The following is a 17,485-nucleotide window of genomic DNA, read 5'->3' as shown; positions in this document are numbered from 1 at the left end:
TTGTGGATCCCCCCCCCCCAGGGCCATCTCTTGGTCAGAATCTGGGAAAATGCCCTAGAGGGACTCCATATCTTCTGTCTCTCTTTTGGAGATCTGCTTTTTTTTTTTTCCTCTTCCAGCTTTCCCTGAATGGCTATTTGCCTAAGACAAATTCTGTTATCATCCCATGCTTGTTTAGCCTATCCTACAGTTTTGAGATAACCTTGTACCTATGACTCTCTTACTGACTTGTATGGAAAAAAAAATATTAGTTTTGGGGCAAAGATGATTCCTACTGCAATGAATATATGATCCTAACAGTTCACAGGCCTGTTTTCTTGTCTCTGCTCTATCACTGACTTGATGTATGTGATTTTATACTGTCATGTCCCTCTCTAGGATGTATTTCCTCATATGTAATATGGGAGAATTAAAATTAATAATCTCCAAGATTTCTAAGATAAGAGACTTTGAGATGTCCTTGGGAATTCATAGCTTCTATGGGAGTAGCAGGGGAGTGTTCCTGGGTTTGGGAATCCTTTTATTTACTTTTGCTTGTGTTTTTATTTTTTTTAAACTTTTTTCAATGTTTATTTTTGATAGAGAGTGAGAGCAAGCTGGGGAAGAGCAGAGAGAGAGGGAGACAAAATCTGAAGCAGACTCCGTGCTGTCAGCACAAAGCCTGACATGGGGTTCAAGCCCACAAAACTGTAATTTCGTGCTGAGCCAAAGTTGGACACTCAACTGACTGAGCCACCCAGGCACCCCATTACATTTATTTTTATTTTAGAGAGAGAAATAACATTCACAAGTGGGGGAGAGGGGAAGAGGTAAAGAGAGAGAGAGAGAGAGAGAGAGAGAGAGAGAGACTCAAACAGGTTCCATGTTCAGCAAGGAAACTGGCTTGGGGCTCAATCCCACAATTCTGAGACCATGACCTGAGCTGAAATCAAGAGTTGGGTGCTCAACTGACTGAGCCACCCAGGCACCACTGAGGATCTTTTTATTAATTGGCATGCAATTAGGATTGTCTTCCTAACTCCAATAATTTATTTCTCTAAGGGTAGTAGGAAGAGAATAATGGCTTTTTTTTCTGAGCCTGAGGGTCTGGAAACAGCTGTTTCATGAAGGAAGCTGAGGTTTCCACTGGGTGGGTCCCTGTTTCAGAAGCTTGTAAGCATGATGGGGAAGAATAAGTTGCTCCTTTCATCAGCTATGTGAAGCTGGCATATGAGGATGAAGAAAATGCTGTTGTTTTGACCATGGACTTGGCAGGTTGATGGTGGTGAAGCAAAGGAATAATTCTTGTTCACTTCTGTGTACTATTTTGACTTCTGTAATCATCCCAAAGGAGAGAATCTCCTGGTGAAACCTGAGCTGACCTTGGGCTGCATTAGAACCCAACGTGTCAAAAACAGCTTCCATGAAGAGCAAAGAAGTTTATTTGACATGAATTACATGAGGAAAAGGAAGAAGTGTTGAGTCAACCTAGAACAGGTCTTCATAGAGGAGATTGAAATAAAGGTGTATGCATGCGTTCACACATGCAAATTGTCAAACACATGCATGCATGTATGCATGCGCGAGCGCGTGCGCACACACACACACACACACACACACACACACACACTCCTAGTTTTCATTTGTGCTTGAGGAAAAATATTTCTTTGCTTGGACCCCCACATTGTAAGAAGGCCAGAGTATAGAGATGACTTATGGTGAAGACAACTACTGCAAAGATTTCAGGATTCCAGGAGGTAGAAATCTTTGAGGGTGGTGTATTCATACTTTGGAAATAAATGGAGCCTTTCATCTCTACTTCCACAGTCCCCTGAAACAGAAGAGGGGGTCCCTCATTTTCAGGTTTCCAATTGACTTAAGAGAGTCATCCAAATGGAGTTGGCAGGATAACAGGGAAGGGAATGGAAGACAGTTGAATACGAATTTGCTAAATATTCATTGTGTCCCAGATGGGCCCACATCTGAAGTAAAGTAAAGATGGTATGTGTGGGAAAGAGAAAGACAAAAAAAGAAAAGGTACTATTCATAATTCCAAGTCCCCAAACATCTCAACCAGTCTCATTTTAATCACTTGATGGGTACTTGAGAGAAGACCAATATAACCAAGGTTGCTATCATGATTTGATTTTTATTGAGCACCAAAAGAATACCAGAGCACTAGACTCACAGCTCAGGAGCAAAACTTAACCCTAGCTTGTTACACAAAAAGGTATCTGGCCCTGAAGAAAGGGAAGTGATCCTGGACACAACTGGTCCCCTGAGCAGGCAAAGCTGCATTTCCCTCTGGTCTTCTGGTGGCAAGAGACCAAAGCTGTGTGGTGTCTGGAAGCATGATGACCACATCTCAGTGCTATCGGAACTTCCCTCTGGTGTTTGAAGAGAAGAAGCAGAAGGGATAATAGAAGGGTCTAAGACATGACCCAGCAGCAGGCTTGCTTGAAGTGCATATAACTTCTTGGGCAAAGCCAGTCACTCTTAGAACTTCAGTGATGAAAGACCCGTTGGGCTATCCAGGAATGGAAGTAGCAGGGAAGATGGCTGTGCAGAATTCAGGGGCTGAATAGGCAATTATGTCAGCAGACCATGGCCTACCAGGTGCTTTTGTCTTTGGTAGTCAAAAGCTCATAATCTGGAGGAACTGTGTGCAGCAGGTGAGAATAGTCACCATTGATCTGGGCGATGATCTGGTGCTCCTGGCCCAAGCAGGGATCGTCAGAGTAGTCAATGCCCGGAGTCTGGGAAGATGACTCTTCACTGGAGCAGTCACTTGTGAAAATAGCCACTCTCCAGGTTTCACCAGAATTGCTGTCCTCCCTGGAATGTGCCCTGTGGCCCAAGATCCCACCACACATAAAGAGGGGCTTGAAGCTGGGACTCTAGTTTCCCACACTTCTGCCCCAATTCTTGCCAACTGACCCTTAGGCTCTTGTTACTAAGGGTTTCTGGGAACAGGAGGCTAGTGGGCCTGGATTATTCCATGTCATCAGTGGGTCAAGAAAGATCCTCTGGAGGTGCTTCAGAGGGGGAAGAAAGCTATTCCCTGACCCTGAAGGCCTCGGGGCTTAGAATTGGGTTTATGCCAACCTCTCTTTCTTCCATGCCAGTGACAAACAGAATGAGGGCAGGGAAGGGGTAAGAAGATGGAAAAGCAGAGGTAATCTTACCTGGCCACTTCACAGACATGTTCTAGAAAAGAAGAAGAAATCAAGTCAGAAGTCTCCATGGGGAGTGGACAAGGGCCAAACGTGGACACTGGTTACCAAAGAATGAGGGAAGGAGAGACAAAAAGAGAGATCTCTATTGGGAGGTATTGGGAAGATAAACTGAAACACAGGGATACAGATTTCTCAGAGAAAGGAAAAGTACACGTTGTTACTATCCTCTTTGGTATACTCTGGTTCAGGACATCGGGCTGGAACAGTTGCTTGGTGTGGTAGAGGAAGGAACACTGGAGCTGGACGCACTCTCAACCCAGAAATCTTGCCAAAGATCCCCAGGGAGTTTTTGTGAAAACTTGACCAGGCCAGGGACCAGGCAGAAGGGGTTAAATTAGCCTCTCAGGGACCATGGCCTAAGCCATTTCCAAATGCACTCATCTCCACTCTGCACTCAGAAAAAATCCTGAAGTAGGTCACCATTTCCCCCTAGTGTCTGTGGAGGAGAACTATCTGCAGTCCGTGCAGGCTTAAAGGCTCTATAACCTGATACAAACATGGATGTTTCTTGGTACTTCCCTCTAGGAGTTTATAAACTTTCAAGAATGCAACTGGGGATGCATGCATTCAAACACAAGAAAGAAAACAGAGCATGCCACAGGCCCTCTGCTTTGTGATACAGCCCTGTGTTTCCATGTCTTACCAGCCCCACTGGCCTGATAGCTCCCATACCACAGGTGTTATCTATTTCATTTTTTATATACCCACACTTTGGCACGTAGTAGTCACATGTTAAATTGAATTAATGGCCTAAGGCTATCTCCATTATAGAGAGATAAAAATAGAAATTCTGGGAAGGCAATCATGAGAAGGCAATCCAAAAGGGGAAAAGCATAGAGGCATTAGGTATATGTGGCATATTTGCCTATTTGAGCCCAGTGATTGGAAATGAAATTAAGGAGTGATGGGGGTCAAGAAAATAGGCTAAAGCCACATCAGAGAGGGCCTTGAATGGAATTCAAATTTTGACTTCTATTCCCTGGGCTATGAACAGCCCTATAAGGTTTTTGTGTGGGAAACAATCTAATATGGTTACAGTTTACACCTAATCTCATTGAGGCTATGATGAATGTTGTTTTTGCTGGGATTTGTGGCTACTTGAGTTATCTCTACTTCCAAGTTCAGCCTCATGAGTCATAGCCACCCTGACTAGCCAAGACCTTCAGAGACTCATGGTGGAAACTAGGCTACTTGGGAATAGAAGCTTCTATGGAGGAAAAGACACACTAATGTTAGGCAAAATGGCCAGTGCAGCAGGCTTTGAGGTGTATTTAGATTTTACTTAGAAATCAACATCCAAATTCTCTTTTAACTCCTCTGTTGGCTCACAGTTATTAAATGGCCCTGACAACTGCACCTCCATGATGTCATCAATTTATTTTTTTTTAATTGCTGACTTTTAGTTCCTTTGCAAGGCCTAGAGAAAAAATTTCCAAATTCCTTAGCCTGTTATTTAAGATACTTTGTTATCAATAATAAAATTTCCTTTTCTCTTGAATTTCTCCTCTGAATTTTCTACATTGATGGCCCCACTCACCGTCATCTTTTGAGCTTTTGCACCTTTCCTCATGTAATTCCTTCTTCCTGGAACACTGCCTTCTAATTTTTTTTTTCATCCTCCAAGGCCTGGTCTAAGTCCCACCTCCTCCTAAAAGTTCTTGCTAATCTCTTCAGCCTTAACTGACTCTCCTTTCTTCTGGAAACCTTATCATTGATTATATTCTCCAGGCTTTGAGTCTATAGCCTTTTTTGTTATGTATGATTATTGATAAACTTCATATTTCTACTTTGAATCTTCTAAATAAATTGTAATAAACTTGAAGCCAAGGATTGTGACTTCCATTTCTCTTGCATCCTCATGAGACAAACCATTACAGTGATGGCTTTCATTAAGCTAGTTAACAAAGATTTCTGAATTAACTTCCATACATCATCTTGTCATTGTTGGCTTGCATATCTATCTCCATACACTTCTTTTCTCACTCCCACTCTAAGCTGGGAGCTCTTTGAAGTGCCTATCACAGTGGCTGGTACAGAATTTATGCTTAACTATACTGTCAGAATGAATTAATGAGCAAAAGCCACTCAGTTATACTCATAACTGACCTTGTTGGGATGTCTTCCAGCAGAGCATGACATAAGCCAGGATGGAGACCATCATACAGCACAGGGAAATGATGAGAATGATGGAAAAGGTAGGTAGGCCCTTTCCTAGGAGGCAAAACAAGGCCAAGAGGTATATGGTTGAAAATGAGCTTAAAAACAGAAACTCCAAGGAACAGCCCAACCAGCCCATAACTTTTTTTAAATTTTTTATTTTTTTAAACATTCATTTATTTTTGAGAGAGAGAGAGCAGTAGTGGGTGAGGGAAAGAGAGAGGGAAACAGAGGATCTGAAGGAGGCTCTGCACTGTGAGCACAGAGCCTGATGTGGGGCTGAAAAGCACAAACCGTGAGATCACGACCTGAGCTGAAATCAAGAGTCGGCCAGTTAACCAACTAGCCAACCAGGGAGCCCGAGATAACATTTTCTTTTCCATTTTTAATTTTCTCCTGGCTTTATTTTCTATCCAGAGAGACAAGCAAGACCCGAAACCTATGAGAAAGAGTTGAGAGAGGCAAGAGACTCCATGTATAAATACAATCTTCCAAGCCCACTAACTGATGGCTGATTGGCTTGGGCATTTGAACTAGTCATCCAGGCTTTCCAGGGGGCCAAGACAAGATATTTTCACCTTCTCTTAAAGGAAAATAGTACCTTGACTTCCCCACTTCACAAAATGCTACCTAATTGATACTCTGGTCAATTATGTCTAGCCAAAAGAATTATTTTCTTCACACTTTCTGGGCAAGTATTCAGATTTCTTTTTTCTCAAAACGTATTTCTAGAGTCTCCTGAGTTTATCCCAATTATGCCTATAAGCTGAAGGAAACCACTGGACTGGGCTTTTAGTCTTGGATCTGTTATTTCCTTGCTGTATGACTGTGGTAGGCAGAATAATAGTTCTCCAAAAATGTCCACATCCAAATCCCCAGAACATGTGAGAATTTTAGTTTAAATTGTAAGGAAGAATTAAAGTTGCAGATATATTTAAAGTTGCTAATTAGCTGACCATGAGATGGGGAGATTATTTTGAATTACCTTGGTGGGCTCAATGTAATCAGTCTTTTAAAAGTTAAAGAGGGGTGGGGCACCTGGGTGGCTCAGTCAGCTATGCAACCAGCTCTTGATTTTAGCTCAAGTCGTGATCTTACAGTTAGTGAGTTCAAGCCCCACATCAGGCTCTGCGCTGATACTGCAGAGACAACCTGGGATTCTCTTCCTTTCCCCTCTCTCTGCCTCTACTCTGCTCATGTTCTCTCTCTCTCTCTCAAAATAAATAAATAAATTTTTAAAAAGTTGAGGAAAACAAAAGAGGTCAGAATTAGAGAGAGACTTGAGGATGCTGCATTGCTAGTTTTGAAAATGGTGGAAGGAGACCAAGATCCAAGGAATATGAGCAGCTTCTAGAAGCTAGAAAAAAAAAAAAAGAAACTAATTTTTCCCCAAAGCCTCCAGAAAAAACACAGCCCTGCTGATACCTTGATCTTAGCTCAAAGTGTCAAACCTCTGATCTCCAGAAGTGTGTGATAATAGATTTGTGTTATTTTAAGGCACTAAGTTTGAGGCACTTATTTTTATAGCCATCTTAAAAAAATAAATTTTAGTGACTTTAGTCAAATTATTGAGTATGTATTAGTTTCCCCGTAAGTTTAGTGAAAAGATTGTATAATGTCTAATGCACTTATAGCTACAATATTCTGAATCTAAGGGGTGAGATCAGTGGATAGAGAGGGGTAGAGAAAGAAACTCAATTATCCTTAGGATTTGTTGCTACAACTGGCTTTATTTTTGCCAGACCCTAAAATACTTTGTCTTATAAATCTGGAATATCAGGCGTTGGATGGCTGAGTTGGTTAAGCATCTGACTCTTGATGTCAGCTCAGGTCATGAGCTCATGGTTCATATGATGAAGCACGTATTATGCTCTGTGCTGACAGCATGGAGTCTGCTTGGGATTATTTCTCACCCTCTCTCTCTGTCCTTCCCCCACTTGTGCTCTCTCTCTGGAATATTACTCACCTATAAAAAGTACTATCTTGTCATTTGAATAAAATAGATCTAGAAGATATAATGCTAAGTGAAATAAGTAAGTCAGAGACAGACAAATAACATATAACTTTACTCATACGTGGAATTTAAGTAAGAAATGAAACAAATAGAATAAGAAACAACAAAAAACACTCAAATATAGAGAACAAACTGGTGATTGTGATAGGGGAGGTGGGTGGAGGGATGGGTAAAATAAGTGAAGGGGATTAGGAGTACACTTATTGTGATGAGTGCTCAGCAGTGTATAGAATTGTTGAATCATTACATTGTATACTTGAAACTAATATAACACTGTGTGTTAATTATACTTGAATTAAAAAAAAATAAAAACAACTAGTATTTGTGGTCCCCAGAACTGTGATTGAAGCTGAGAGAATCCAAGCTGTATTTCTTTGATTTTTTGATTCTCCATTTCTTCCAGATTGTCCAATTTGTTAACATGCAATTTTTCATAATATTCTCCTATAATTTTATTTTTGTGGTGTTGGTTGTTATCTCTCCTCTTTCATTTGTGATTTTATTTATTTGGGTCCTTTCTTTCTTCTTTTTAATAAGTATGGCTAGGGGTTTATCAATTTTATTGATTCTTTCAAGGAACCAGCTCCTGGTTTCATTCATCTGTTCTACTGTTTTTGTTTGGTTGTTTTAGTTTCTATATCATCTATTTCTGCTCTAACTTTTATTATTTCCCTACTCCTTCTGGTTTTAGGCTTCATTGTTGTTATTTTTCTAGCTCCTTTAGGTGTAAGGTTAGGTTGTTTGATATTTTTCTTGCTTCTTGAGGTAGGCCTGTATTTCTATATACTTCCCTCTTATCATCACCTTTGCTGCATCCCAAAAGTTTTAGACCATTGTGTTTTCATTTTCATTTGTTTCCATGTATTTAAAAAATTTCTTCCTTGATTTCTTTCTTAACCTATCCATTCTATAGTAGCATGTTGTTTAATCTCCATGTATTTGCAGTCTTTCCAATTTTCTTGTGGCTAACTTCAAGTTTCATAGTGCTGTGGTCAGAAAATATGCATGGTATGATCTCAGTCTTTTTGTCCTTGTTGAGGCCTGGTTTGTGACCTAGTATGTGATCTACTTTGGAGAATGTTCCATGTGCACTTGAGAAGAATGTGTATTCTGATGCTTTAGGATGGAATAAGAGAACCCAAGCTATAAACCATTAGAGATTTAAGGAAGAATCTCCCTTGGAGGGAATCAAGTAGTAAAAACAAAAACAAAAACAAACAAAACAACAACAAGAACAAAACTTGATAGAGGATGCAATGCACACACCCAATATCTGAAAATTTCCATTCCCTTGGGGTTATCTTCTCATTTTATCAAAATAACTCTCCAAAAATTATCTTCTCATCTCCCTTGTCTTATTGGATGTTGCCCTGCAAAAGCCATGCAATATGGAAACCTTCAAACCAAAGGTGGCAGTTCAAAAGTAGCCCACAAAACAGCTTTGGGCTATGCCTAAAGATAAAATGTTGTGCAGCCAAAAGGGGAGAAGTACATGGGCATTAAGAAGTCCACCATTAACGGTATACAATCAGAGAATGAGACCAATAGTGACAGTCATCACTATTTAGCATCAGCTAATCGAAATAGATGTTTACTATAAACTTGGGGTCTCTACTACACACTTTTGTTGCAGGACAATGTGTGATCTGGAGAGTTCTAAGGGATAAGTGAGGGCAGCTCTGCTGATAATGGGGATCTTGATTATTAAGGGAAATAGTTAATTATCAAGTAGTATGAACGCATTTCGTTATTTTTTGAAAAAAAATCACTGTTTTATTTTTGAGAGAGAGAGAAAGAGAAAGCAGGGGAAGGACAGAGAGATACAGATACACAGATTCTGAAGCAAGCTCCAGGCTCCGAGTTGTCAGCACAAAGCCGGATGTGGGGCATGAAACCACGGACCATGAGATCATGATCTGAGGTGAAGTCGGACGCTTAACTGACTGAGCCACCCAGGCGCCCCTATATTTCATTATTTTAACAATCAATGTAGGCATACCAGTGCAAAAAAGCTAAGTTCCAGGGAAAACAAGCTTCTCTTCAGGGTTTGGATCTTTGATACCATGACTTAGGGATCCTTGAAACTCTCGAGAACTCAGAAATCAGCTGCAAGCTTCTTGGTGAGCCCTGGTTAAGAGCTCAAGTAACGAGGCCCTCACATTATCCTTATATGATCCAATACCTACATCCCTAAGAGAGCTGGCTGAGGTCATAGTCCAATTCCTATTCTTGCTTAGAGTGTTTGGGAGGTGTATTACTATGACAACAGTAAACCAGCTAAAAACACAACTACCGCTTAACCACACTCTGACTCATTACTGAATCTGCATCTGTCCCTCCCCATCCCACCCATTAAGCTCATCTCCAGGGCCTTTGACAATTGTGCAGCATTCATTTGAAGAGTTGAATGCCACAGAATAGTGTGTATTGTGAAAAGTTTCAGTTGCAAAGTTCAGAGCCTAGAAGGAAAGATAGAAGTCCTGTCCTTTTCCTTACCTGTTTCAGCACTGGTGTCCCCAGAGTAGCCATCCACTTCAGTGGTCCACTTCCAAAATGAGGTCACTGTAGATGTTGCTATAAGAACAAGGTATTAGGATCAGAGGCCTCTCTTCCATCCAAAAACTATGAGGCAAAGGTGGCTGAAAAGTTTGGGTACCTTCACTGGGAATTTATTTTGAGCTTTCCAGAATTCCTGGAAAGGAATTGACCACTGGTACTATGGGATGATGTATCTTAGTTTCTTACTGTTGGTGGTGGGAAGAGGCCCATGGAGGGTGGGCAACATATCCAAAGTTCCACAGAAAGTCAGATTAGGAGCAAAACATAAGTCAGAGTTTTCTCTTTTCCAACATGAGTACTCTCTTTTCTTACTTTTGCCTCAGATGTTCTCACAAAGAAGAATATACATATTCATTATTCTACTTCTTCACAACATTTTAATCATTTCTCCCTTTCTTTTATTTCCATTCTGTTATTGCTATGTTTTCTCTGAGGAACCCAGTAACCTCTTATTACAAATATAATGGCATTGAACCTTCTTTGGTTTCCATGACATCATTTCAGACCTCTATTGCACCCACAGAACCATAGTAAAACTCACCTTTCAAGGGAGATTGCATGGTTGTAGGTGTCTCAGTATTAGTCTTGAGTGACTTGGAAGAGTCTGCAAGGAAAAGGGAGCCCAGTCAAGGGCCCTGGTACCCTTGAGTGAACAGTTGAATGGTCTGGAGAAATTATTAAGTAAGTAATAAAGAAAGCTAAGTAGGAGAAAGTAAGTAAGGGTCAGTCAGCTCCATACCTGGACCTGTCTCAACACTTTTCTTATGATGCTGAAAAGTTGGGTGTTACCTGGTCATCCTTCACATCTTTCTAAGGCAAGATTAAGCCAGGATTCATAGGCCTCTAATAAATGTGTAGCTATAGTCCTGAGCATCTTTCAACATGGATTAAAAAGACATATTTTGCTTTTAATAACTTATGAAATTTAGCTATTAATTTTCTTGAGAGAGATTTAGGAAGTATTACAAAGAAGGTGGCTATGGGTGATGTCAGTGGAAATGGTAGAGTTATGACTTCTGGGTATTTACTTCTGTACAAAAGCAATAAAATAACTGGCAAAGTTTTTAAAAATCAACTTTTTCTACAAACAAACAAACAAAAATCAGCTTTTTTCCAAAATAAAAAAAAAATAGCTAGAGGTTTTGCATCAATCCAGGGAGCATTTTTAGGATAAAAACAGCTAAATGTTGTTAATAACAGCAATTTTGTGGCATTTTAACTTTTTCTAAATCCATTACTCCTCCCAGGCCATTAGTAGCCTTGAGTTAGCAGAACAGTTTAGTTTCCAAAAACTGTCATTATTTGACATGTGTGTCGGTTCTCTGACTCAAAACGCTTGTCTATATTGATTACTCCGTGCTAAAATTCTCCCTTGGGAAAAGGATATATGTGTCATACATCTGCTTGAAGCAATGGATAACAGTTGAGGGAAACAAGAGGCTGACAAAAAGTTTAAAAGGAAAAACTGAAGAATTAAATGTCAATAGGGGCTATGGAAATCTTTGACACATTCCTAAGAATCTAGAAGGAATGCACTTGCCAAGCATAGTGCTGTGTTCATGTTCAGGAAAGACATGAGAAGGTCATAAGTCCTTACCTCTGGCTAGCCTTGGGGCTCTGCATAAGCAGGGAGTGAAGGTTATGGCAGTTATAAGCTTCCTGGGTTAGTGTTAAGGACATATTTCTACAGCCAACAGAGCTCTTTAGAAAAGAGTGGGACATTTGTTTGTCTTAGGTATTTAAGGAATTCTCTATCTAATCATTTGCTAACTATCAAGCTAAACTAGCAGAGACTTTGTTGGCCATCCATGATAAAGAATACAAGACTGTACTGAATTAGTTCAGTAAAGTAACTAAACAAATAAACAGTATCTAAGACAACAAGCAATGCCAACAATAAGCCCTGGAGAAAGAGAGAGAGAATCAGGCTTCCAGAATTGCTACATTATATTGTTTAAAATATAAAAATATAAAAAAAAACTGTTTAAAAAACAGTTTTCAACAAAAATATGAGATATTCAAAAAAATTAGAAAGTACAGTTCATAAACAGGTAAAAACTCAATGAATAGAAACTGTTTCTGACATAGTACAGGTATTAGACTTACTAAACCAAGATTTTAAATAAATTATTTTAAATCTGTTCAAAAATTAAAAATTTCATGTCTGAAGACCTAAAAGAATGAAACTGATTCAAACCAAATAGACAATATCAAAAGAGACATAAATTATAAAACAGGAGCCATCTACAAATGCTTCTTCAGTTGAAATGTACAATAACCAAAAGAAAACATCATTGGGAGAAAATTTTACTAGAGCTAATTAACGTGGCAAAAAAATCATTAAACTTGAAAAGATGACAATTGAAATTAGCCACAAAAACAGAAAATAGAATGAATGAGGAAAAGTGAGCAGTCCCTCAGAGACATGTGGGACACCATCAAGTGTACCAATGTACACATAATGAAAGTCCTAAAAAGAGAGGATGGAAAATTACAGATGGAATATTATTTTTAAATAACTTTAAAAATCTCAATTTGATGAAAAACATTATTCTTCAAATATAAGAAGCTCAATGAACCCCAGTAGGAAAAAAAAAATTTTGAAAAAACAAAAACATCTACAATTAGACACATAATCAAAAGCCAAAGCCAATTAAACAAGAGAGAGGCACGTTATCATATATGAGATTCTCAATTTTCACTCATTCATAAAGTTTAAGAAATGAAAGAAATGACCATAGAGGAAGGGAGGGAAACATAAGATAAAAGCAGCGAGGGAGGCAAACCATAAGAAACTCTTAAATACAGAGAACAAACTAAGGATTGATGGAGGGGTGGTGGGTGGGAAGATGGGCTAAATGTGTGATGGGTATTAAGGAGGGCACTAGTTGTGGTGATCACTGGGTGTTATGTGTAAGTGATGAATCACAGGGTTCTACTCCTGAAACCAGTACTACACTGTATGTCAACTAATTTGAATTTAAAGAAATAAATTAAAAAAAATAACGTGCATTCATGTAAAAAAAAAGATTTATGGCTGATTTCTCAGTAGAAACAATGGAAGCCATAAGACAGTGAGATAATATTCAAAGTACTAAAAAAATGAATTTCAATCAAGAATTATATATTTAGCAAAACTGCAATTTAACAACAAAGAAGAAATTAAAGTATTACAAGATTAACAATAACTGGGAGAGTTTGTCACCAGCAGATTTGTCGTATGAAGAATCCTATGGGTAGTCTTCAATTGGAAATAAAAGGACGCTAGATAGTAACTTGGATCAACATGAAGAAATAAAACATCAAAAATATAACTACATAAGTAAATATAAAGAAAGTATAAATGAATTTTTATTTGTAACTCATTTTTTTCTGATTTAAAAGACAACTACATAAAGCAATAATGTTAATGTGATTATAATGTATAAAGATGTAATCTTTTACAGTAATAGCATAAAGGAGGGGAAATTGAAAAATGAAATAAAAACAGGATATATATAAAACAAATAACAAAAGGGCAGACACATTGTTTTGTAAACAATTATATTAATTATGAATAGATTAAATTATCACATTTAAAGGCAAAGATTGGTAGTGTGGAATTATGTGGAATCTAAAAAAACAAGACACATAAACAAATAAACAAAAAGCATAATCATACCTATACATACAGAAAACAAACTGATGCTTACCAGAGGGAATGGGGGTTAGGGGAAAGGGAAAATGCATGAAGGGGAGTAAGAGATACAGGCTTCCAATTATGGAGTGAATAAGTCATGGGAATAAAAGGCACAACATAGGGAATATAGTCAATGATATTGTAATAGCATTGTATGGTGACAAGTAGTAGCTACACTTGTTAGCATAGCATAACATATAGAGATGTTGCATCACTATGTTGTACATCTGAAACTAATGTAACATGGTTTGTCAACTGTACTCAAACCACAACAAAATTTAAAAAGACAACTTACATTAAAAAAGAAAACAATCTAACTGCATTGTATGTATATGTAGGATTCATACACATAAATGTTTTGAAAGTATGGAAAAAGATATACCATGCAAACAGTAACTAAAATACAGCTGGGGTAGCTATACAAGTATTCAAGAAAATAGACTTAAAGACAAAAACTTTTATTAGAGATAAAGAAAGACATTTAATAATTTTAAGAGTCAATCCATCAAGAAAACATTACAATTATAAACATAACTACTTCTAATAAAACAGCCCCAAAATACACGAAGCAAAACCTGACAGAATTTTCGAGAGAAATAAACAATTAAACAATAATAGTTTGAGGCTTCAATACTGTAGTTTCAATTATGGATAGAAAAACTAGATGAAAGATCAGAAGAAAATTTAAGACTTGAACAAAATTTCTTGAACAAGACTGTTAACTAAATGGCTCTAACTGACATATACAGAGCACTCCACACAACAGCAGAATATATGCGCTTCTGAAGTGCATATGGAACATTATCCAGAACAGACCATATGTTAGGCCACAAATTCAGGCTCAGTAAATTTGAAACAACTAAAACAATGCAAAATATTTTCTCCAACCACAATGAAATGAAATTAGAAATAATTAACAGAAGAAAATTAGAGAAATTCACAAATATGTGGAAATTAAATGACACATTCCCAATTAACCAGTGGGTCAAAAGAAACTTATCAGGAAATAAGAAAATACTTTGAGATGATCAAAAATTAAAACACAACATACTGAAACTTATTGGAGGCAGTGAAAGTAGTACTCAAAGAAAAATTAATAACTATAAATACCTACTTCAGAAAATAAGGAAGCTCTCAAGCCAATAATCTAATCTTCCACCTTAAAATGAAAACTAGAAAGAGAAAAGCAAATTAAACAGAGAACAAAGAGAAGGAAGAAAATACTTAGCAGAAATAAATGAAATAGTAAGTGGAAATTAATAGAGAAAATCAACAAACCCAAAATTTGGTTATTAAAGAAAATCAACAAAATTGACAAGCCTTTGGCTAGACCAACCTGGGAAAAAGAAAGAAAACTCAAATTGTTAAAATATCTAATATATTTAATAAAAAGAGGACCTTACTACTAACTTTGTAGAAATAAAACTAATTCTAAGGGAATACTATGAATAACTGTAAGACAATGAACTAGTTAAGATGTAAGAGAAATTCCTAGAAATTTGCAAACTATTAAAACTGACAAAAGAAGAGATAGAAAACTCGAATAGGTTGAAATTTAACAAGTAAAAAGATTGGATCTCTAATCCAATACCTTCCCACAAAGTAAAGGTTAGGCCCAGATGGCTTCAATGATGAATTCTACAAAAGGTTTAAAGAAAAATTAATGCCTATTCTTCACCAATTCTTTCAAAAACTATGAAGGTAACTCTTCCCAACTTCGTATATGAGACCAGTATACCCTGATACAAAAGCAGATAAAGACATCAAAAGAAAAGAAAACAAAAAAAAAAAACCCACCATGCGTTATGAATATAAATGTAAAACTACTTAATAAAATACAAGCATATAAAATCCAGAAGCATATTAAAAAGATTATGTACCATGACCATTAGGGTTTATCCCAGGAATGCAGGATTGATTCAACATAGGAGAAATGTGTCAATGAAATACACTCTATTAATAAAAAAGACACAGAAAATGCACTTGACGTAATCCAACACTCTTTAATTATTAAAAAAAAAAAAAAACATTAAGCAAACTAGGAATAGAGGCAATTTTCTCAGCCTGATAAAAGTTTTATATAAAACGCACATGGGGCACCTGGGTGTCTCAATCAGTTGAGCATCTGACTTAAACTCAGGTTATGATCTCACAGTTCAAGTTTGAGCCGCACATGGGTTTTGCTGCTGTCAAAGAAAAGCCTGCTTCAGAACCTCTCTCCCCCTCTCCCTGTCCTTCCCCTGCTCACACTCTTTCTGAAAAATAAGAAAACATTAAAAAAAAACACATACAGCAAACATTGTACTTAATGGTAAAAGACTGAATGCTTTTCTTATAAGATCAAAAACAAGACAATTATGTCCACTCTCACCATGCTTATTTACCATTGTACTGAGGTATTAACCAAGGAAATTGTGCAATAAAAAAATAAAACACATCAATATTGGAAAGGAAGACTACATGTCATTTGCAAATGTCTTCCCCCATTCTGTCAATTGCCTTTTAGTTTTGCTGATTGCTTCCTTCGCTGTGCAGAAGTTTTTATTTTGATGAGGTCCCAGTAGTTCATTTTTGTTTTTGTTTCCCTTGCTTCTGGAGACGTGTTGAGTAAGAACTTGTTGCGGCCATGATCAAAGAGGTATTTGCCTGCTTTCTCCTTGAGGATTTTGATGGCTTCCTGTCTTACATTGAGGTCTTTCATCCAGTTTGAGTTCATTTTTGTGTATGGTGTAAGAAAGTGGTCCAGGTTCATTCTTCTGCATGTCCCTGTCCAGTTTTCCCAGCACCACTTGCTGAAAAGACTGTTTTTATTCCATTGGATATTCTTTCTTGCTTTGTCAAATATTAGTTGGCCATACGTTTTTGTGTCCATTTCTGGGTTCTCTATTCTGTTCCATTGATCTGAGTGTCTGTTCCTGTGCCAGTACCATACTGTCTTGACGACTGTAGCTTTGAAGTACAACTTAAAGTCTGGGATTGTGATGCCTCCTGCTTTGGTTTTCTTTTTCAAGATTGCTTTGGCTATTCTGGGACTTTTCTGGCTCCATACAAATTTTAAGATTATTTGTTCTAGGTCTGTGAAGAATGCTTGTGTTATTTTGATAGGGATTGCATTGAATATGTAGATTGCTTTGGGTAGTATTGACATTTTAACGATATTTGTTCTTCCTATCCAGGAGCATGGAATATTTTCCCCTTTTGGTGTGTGTCTTCTTCAATTTCTTTCATAAGCTTTCTATCATTTTCAGTGTATGGTTTTTCACCTCTTTGGTAAGATTTATTCCTAGGTATTTTATGGTTTTTGGTGCAATTGTACATGGGATTGATTCCTTGATTTCTCTTTCTATTGGTTCATTGTTATAGAAATTCAACAGATTTCTGTGCATTGATTTTATATACCCTGCCATTTTACTGAATTCATGAATCAGTTCTAGCAGTTTTTTGGTGGAATCTTTTGGGTTTTCCATGTAGAGTATCATGTCATCTGTGAAGAGTGAAAGTTTGACCTCCTCCAGGCTGATTTGGATTCCTTTTATTTCTTTGTGTTTTCTGATAACAGAGGCTAAGTCTTCCAATACTATGTTGAATAACAGTGGTGAGAATGGACATCCCTGTCTTGTTCTTGACCTTAGGGGGAAAGCTGTCAGTTTTTCCCCATTGAGGATAATATTAGTGTTGGGTCGTTCATATATGGCTTTTATGATCTGCAGGTATGCTCCTTCTATCCCTACTTTCTCGAGGGTTTTTATCAAGAAAGGATGCTGTATTGTGTCAAATGCTTTCTCTGCATCTATTGAGAGGATCATATGGTTCTTGTCCTTTCTTTTATTGATGTGATGAATCACGTTAATTCTTTTGTGG

The 17,485-nt window shown here is 37.7% G+C and overlaps 1 protein-coding gene across 3 annotated transcripts in view; it reads right to left on the bottom strand.

Annotated features, from left to right (window-relative positions):
• Positions 1 to 2,108: 2,108 nt before the first annotated feature.
• The window catches only part of VSIG4 (V-set and immunoglobulin domain containing 4), a 29,640-nt gene continuing 14,263 nt past the window's right edge, over positions 2,109 to 17,485 (bottom strand). Inside the window, exons 4-8 of one of the 3 annotated variants that reach the window (XM_019439494.2) lie at positions 10,487 to 10,549; positions 9,883 to 9,960; positions 5,322 to 5,426; positions 3,165 to 3,186; positions 2,109 to 2,826 (exon numbers count right to left, since the gene is read on the bottom strand). In XM_019439494.2, coding sequence (XP_019295039.1) covers positions 2,589 to 2,826; positions 3,165 to 3,186; positions 5,322 to 5,426; positions 9,883 to 9,960; positions 10,487 to 10,549 — 506 coding nt within the window. In that variant the 3' untranslated portion in view covers positions 2,109 to 2,588. Of the gene's footprint in view, positions 4,423 to 5,321; positions 5,427 to 9,882; positions 9,961 to 10,486; positions 10,550 to 17,485 lie in introns of all 3 variants that reach the window. The other 2 variants (XM_053891540.1, XM_019439497.2) reach the window with 2 other exon arrangements.

This window comes from Panthera pardus, unplaced genomic scaffold, assembly GCF_024362965.1.
Source record: "Panthera pardus isolate Hobbes unplaced genomic scaffold, ASM2436296v1 HiC_scaffold_27, whole genome shotgun sequence".
NCBI lineage: Eukaryota > Metazoa > Chordata > Mammalia > Carnivora > Felidae > Panthera > Panthera pardus.
The sequence above is the reverse complement of the archived record's forward strand: the minus strand, read 5'-3'. Positions and strand labels throughout refer to the sequence as shown.